Source organism: Phocoena sinus, chromosome 6 (genome assembly GCF_008692025.1).
Source record: "Phocoena sinus isolate mPhoSin1 chromosome 6, mPhoSin1.pri, whole genome shotgun sequence".
NCBI classification, from domain to species: domain Eukaryota; kingdom Metazoa; phylum Chordata; class Mammalia; order Artiodactyla; family Phocoenidae; genus Phocoena; species Phocoena sinus.
The window spans coordinates 103,393,889-103,399,888 of record NC_045768.1 but is presented as its reverse complement, the minus strand read 5'-3'; the positions used below and the strand labels follow the sequence as shown (position 1 = coordinate 103,399,888).

Here is a 6,000-nt window from a genome sequence, read left to right as displayed (position 1 = left end):
TCATTCTATATAGTATAGTATATAGTATTTCATTCAGCTATACTCCTTTGTATTTATAGTATTTCATTCAGCTATACTCCTTTGTATTTTTTTTAGAGTTGTTTTAAAGATTATACTATGCATCCTTAACTTGTCACAATCTATTTTGAATTAATGACATTCTACTTCCCTTGTAATACAAGAATTTTACAATATAATTTTTTTATGCTATAAGTTTATTTACAAACATATCTAGGACGCGGAGTTCAAGAGTTTGATCCTTTTTTCAAAGAGACTGCACATCTTAAAATGCTCCTCTTCGTATCTGTCTCATGGATTATTTTTTAAGCAGTTGGTGTCTTACTACATAGAAAGATGCAGCAAATCCAGACTCAAAGTACAAAGTCATCATAGCTAGTAACCGCCACTTGTTTACCAATGAAGATGGTAAATTCTTCCCCGGACCCTCCTCATAGCGGCTCCTACGGACCACAGAGGTTGTGAACTTCCGGATGCTTTGTCCCAACAGAACGCTGTTGGAGGCCCTGCGAAAGGCGCAGAAACTGAAGGCGGAAGAAATGGCGGCAGCACACCCAGCACTCCTTTCTTCACGACCTTTACAATATTATTTTAAATGTATATCCTCCTCCTTTTTAATAGTGTTGTAATATATTTTTCTCTCTTGATACTTTATAAATCCATAATGTTGTTATTTTATTTCCTTTAAAAATATATATTTCCTTCCTAAATTTTAAAGAATTTAAAATTTTAATTCCTGTTTGAAAATTACCCCATGGCTTAGCGATTTTGATTTATCTTTCCTTTGCATTCCTGTAGCCAGTCAAAAAGAGTAGAAGAAATGAAAGCGATTACAGGTGCTTTATAAATACTGGAGCATAACAAAGGCAGCTGGTGGGAGGTGGGGATGGGGTGAGGTGGAAAAGACTTGTTTTGAAGACATCAGTTATTTATAAAGTTTTTCAAATTCAAGATGTAGCTTCTTCCAGGTTCCTTAGTCAGTCTAATTAGGAACAAAGATATTTTGAGTTTCCAAATTCTCATTGAGGGTCCTTCCCGGAGCCCTGGTGGGCATTCTTTGTCCTCTGAGCTTTCCTACTGTATCCCTTATTCCTTGTCTAGTGGAATTTGAAGTAGTAACATAAAACCCAGGGAAAGGAACCAGTTTTTAATACCCAAACCACCAAGTCTGAATCTGGGTTTGTAAGCCTCCAAGGCTTCATAAAATTGGAGGATAACGTCAGCTTAGGACTTACCACAAACCACGAGACATTTAAATTCTGATTTATGATTTAGGCTGGACCAGCACAAGCTATCAAGAAATCTCATGTTCCACCATTATTTTTTTTTAATGTAAAGTAGAAGTAAAAGGACTGAACTTGCTCAATTCCTTCCTGCTTGGTTAATGGAATTGATTGTGGAGTTGGCAGAGACAGTTACAGGTCAAAGGAATAGAACGGACCAACTTGTGTTCCTTCTCAGATTTGCCATCAATTGATCAAATGATCACAGTCAGATTCCTCTTACTCTCTGGGAGTCCAACCTTCAGCCCCAGTCAGGAGGAGACTCTGCCCTGGACTCTGCACTTAGAGGGACATGTTCTTGCTTTCCTCCTGTGGAGGAGGACGCAGGGTCAAGGGGATATGCCCACCTGGAACCCATGCCTGCCTTCTAGACACTTCTCCATGGAACCCTGGAATTCCTTGCACAAATGTCCCCTAGACCACTTTCAGGTCTTGCACAGAGTTCTGTTCCAAGACTGTCCTCCCAAATTTTGACTGGGCCGCAAATATGCTCACCATTTTCCCACTGGCCAAAGGGCACCTGCATTCAGAGCACATGAGCAGAGCTTGGTCATGGGGCTGTGGTGTCTATGTACCTACATGTGTGCCAGCTGAACGTCTCAAAGACGAGACAGATCTGAGCTGCTAAGGAATCCCAGAATTTAAATGTAGTCTAGCTTTCCAGGTCCCGATGAAAGTACACTTGTTAAGGTATGTGGCTAGAGCATATTTTATTCAATATTTTTAAAGGCTGAGTTATAAATTTTAAATATTTAGACATATGTGAGTCACCATTAAATGCTTGTTTTGGGCCCCACAAATGTTAAAGGAGGGCCTGTTTCCACAACATTTCCTTTTCATTGATTATAAACATGCTGGCTATAAATAACAATGGATGTTTAAAGGTCTTTAGAAACCTCAAGAACCTCAAACTATTTTTGTTTCTCTCCTTTTAAGTTTCAAGTGGTTGTGGAGAGCAGTCTAGAATTTGTTCGGGTTGATAGCAAAATCATTCACTACAAAGAGTTAAAAAATGTATGGAAAATTGTAAAATCTCTAAAGTCGAGGTATATTTTCAAAAATCTAGTACAATTCTAGCCGCAATTAATTTTTCAGATATTACATACTATGTTTCTATGTCCATGGTGCCAGAAGATCACAAGTAAATTTTGTTTTCATTCATACAACAAAAATCAGTTGAGCTTCCATAATGGGACATATTATGCTTATGCTAGGGATATACACAACTAACTATAAAACAATATAGTAAGAGCTGTCACAGAAATATGCCTGTAGAGCTGTAAAAGAGGAATATTAAAGTACTCAGTTAAAAACAGCCAAGAAGAAGAGGCTCATTAAACCTCAGGACTGGAGAACATAAGGACCATCTAGTCCACTGCCCAGCACTAACACAATAAATGAAAATAGACCCAGGCACATCACCATGAAATTCTGGAACACAAAGGGAAAGAGAGGATTATAAAAGTATCTCAAAAGAAAAATCAGGAAGATACAAAGGATCAGAATAGCCCCGATCATTTTAATGTAATACTAGAGCAATGTCATCAAAATTATAAAGTTATGAAAAATTATTATCAACTTAAATTCCAAACCTGGTCAAACTATTATCATAGTATAAGGAGAGACTAAATATATTTCCAGACAGGTACGTCCTTTTTTTTTTTTTTTTTTTCATTCTTAAGATATACGTATTTCAGAGAAAGTTACTGGAGAAGGTGCTCCATTTTAAAAACAAGCAAATAAGCCTATATGGATGTAGACACAGGGCCCAAGTAATAGGGAATTCAATAAGAGAGAGGTCAAAGAAAACCCCCAGAATGATGACAAAGAGTAATCACAGGATGGTATCAGGCAGGAGGACTTATCGACCCACAAAACCAGATCTTTTGATGAGAAGGTTCTCTCGGTGATGTCTCCAAAAAGATAAAATTGGTAAAAAATATTTAATACGTTGAGACATACTGAGAGAGAATTTGGGGCTGAGTTAGTAATAAGACCACAAAAAATGCAGCAGATAAACAAAACAAAACAACTGTTAAATCTCGGGGGAAAAAATACTTGTGAGAGGAAAGAAAAAAATTATAGTACTCTATGTGGCTCAGCTATGAATAGGGTTTATGTACTCACTTTAACTTAAGGACTGATGATAGAGCTAACCAAAATTATATTACAATATGTTTGTATTGAGAGAATGGAAATATTAATACTGTGCATGTATTTTCTGGTAGAGTGATAGGGATGAAAATCCTCATCTCCCATGACTGGTAGGTCATTATAAATGCCTAAAACTGAAAAATCAAAAAATGACACTATGCACAGAATATTTAGATACATGGAGGTAAATATTTAAAAAACAAAAACTTAGAGTTGAAAGTGGTTGCCTCTGGGGACAGGACATCAGTGACAGTAGGGAGAAGGGGCATAGAACCATGTGTTACATAAGTTCTGTATAGGTAGTTGATGCTTTAAACTATGAACGTACATAACTGATTAAAATGACATTTTTTAAAAATCTGGATTTTTTAAAAAGCTCTTATTTGGGGAAAAAAATAAGTGCATGGGCTTTACTAGATGATAGTCAAAATATTTAAATGTATACAGGGTTTCACAGTGTAAAAAGTTTTACGTCCACAATCTAATAAAATTCTAGCGAACTTTCTCTGTGGTAGGTTATTATTATCATCCTTTTATAGATGAAGAACTTCAAGTTTAGGGATGTTAAATGCCTTGCCAAAGTCCACACAGCAAGGATGTAGCCGAAGTGAGACTGGACTGCAGGTCTTCTGACTCTAGGTCCTTCCTCTGTGCCATGGCTGCTTTCTAAAGCAGCTCTCTGAGCCTGGGATATTTTGTAAATGCAAGGCTGCCTTATTCGTAGGATATTTGTGGAAGTGCAGTAATTTGGTGCTACAGATGGGAAGGACTTTGGAGATAACCTAGCTCAACCCTCTCATTGTACATATAAGAAATGTGAGGCTCACAAAAGATTTTTCAGGCCACCAAAATATTAAGTGTACAGGAGAAGAATTTGATCAGTAGAAAGCATAGCTTAAACTTTCTTTAGTTGCTAAAGTCCAGAAGTCTTTTTATCATTCTGACAAGGTAGGACTTATTTTTATCTTACAGATGAGGAAACTGGGGCTCATCGAGACAAAGTGCATAGTCTGATTCTACAAAGAAATGGAATTTTTCTTTGAGCAATCACTCCTAGTCTACTCCTTCAAGGTAGGGTCCTCATGGATTATACAGTATAAGGGAGGTAAGTTTTTTTCTGTATGAATCTGGTCCTGTGTCACTTTGCCCCTCTTGAGCACGGTTGCAATGGAATCCTTCCACGGTAACTGATTCAATTCAATTTCTGGAATAAGCAAGCCCAGCGAAAGTAAATCCTTACCACATTTTATAGTGTCTCTCATTATCAAAGTGACCTCATAGACTTGTTTCCCAAGCATTTAAAGCCTGGTGACCTGACAGTTTTCTACTCAGAAATGACCATGTAAAACAGTCCAGCAAAGTTCCCCACAAGGCAAGAACTGAGGAAAGTTTATTTTGCTGGCAGTGCACACAGCTTTTCGAACAAGTAAGTTCTTCCTCAGGTCAATTAAACCTGTGTTCAGTAAAATCGCATGGGAGGCAAGAGGGCTGGGAATGTCAGTTATTGATTACCTCTAGGTTACACCTGGAGAGAGGCTCTCCTGACTGAACTTGATTAAAAATCATTTCCAAATCTAAATTTCCACAACATCACATCATTTTCCATTATTTCCATCCATCTTCTCTCCTCCCCGCCCCCACCCCTCTGAGCTTGCAGACTGAGGGTTCTGCGGAAGGTGTTCCAGTCATGTGTGCTTCTCAAATTGTACATCATTTAGTTGAAAGACAGCCTGACCCTGGCATGAGCCAGGGCACCACAGGGAAAGTAATGGATGCTTTTCTTGTCAAGGTAAACAGAGAATTACGGCAAAGAACTCTTAACACTTCATTTACTAGCATCATCATGGAATGAGATCCTCAATACAAGTGCATTTTCCAGGGCTCAAAACCTACCTATATTTCCTACTTTACATAAGTTACTTAAGCTCACAAAACCTCCATTCCTCAGCTAAGACGGAGATAATAACGTTTGTCTCACCCATTGTTTTGAGTATTAAATGAAAGAATACATGCAACGCCACTACCTATAGTTCCTGCCACATTGTAAATACATTTTGAATGTTAGTTCACTTCCCTAAACTCTGAAAGTGTCAAAACTGCAAAGGAAAAAATATATATCTCTTACTTCCCTGACTCGTTGGTAAATATGCTGTATTGATGCCTCAGCCATGGGCTGGCCTCATTTGCTAATAAGACGATATCTTGTATCTAATGGTAGAACATTCCAACCATTTACATAGATAAACTCAATAAAATAGAGTTAGATGCCAAAAATGGACAAAAATGAAATTGTACCCCTAGGATGTTGAAGTTTTTCCAGAGAATATATGAAAATAAGAATTTTTAAAATTTGATCATGGATTCAGTTCTATTGTGAACCAAATAATATGCCTATTTGCAGCAGTAGTCTATTTCTGTCACCATAAGATATGAAAACGACAAATATTTGTGGCAAGGGAGGAACTGGGTCCAAATGCTGGCTCTTCTACTCATTAGTTGTGTAACCTTAAGGAAATATCCTCTCAATTCTGAGCCAGAGTTTCCT

General features: G+C 37.6%; 1 protein-coding gene across 1 annotated transcript in view; it reads right to left on the bottom strand.

Annotated features, from left to right (window-relative positions):
* Positions 1-316: 316 nt before the first annotated feature.
* Positions 317-6,000, bottom strand: part of LOC116755057 (cytochrome c oxidase subunit 7C, mitochondrial-like) — a 37,178-nt gene continuing 31,494 nt past the window's right edge. Inside the window, exon 2 of the mRNA XM_032633908.1 lies at positions 317-542. Within this exon, the coding sequence (XP_032489799.1) occupies positions 317-542 (226 nt within the window). The remainder of the gene's footprint in view (positions 543-6,000) is intronic.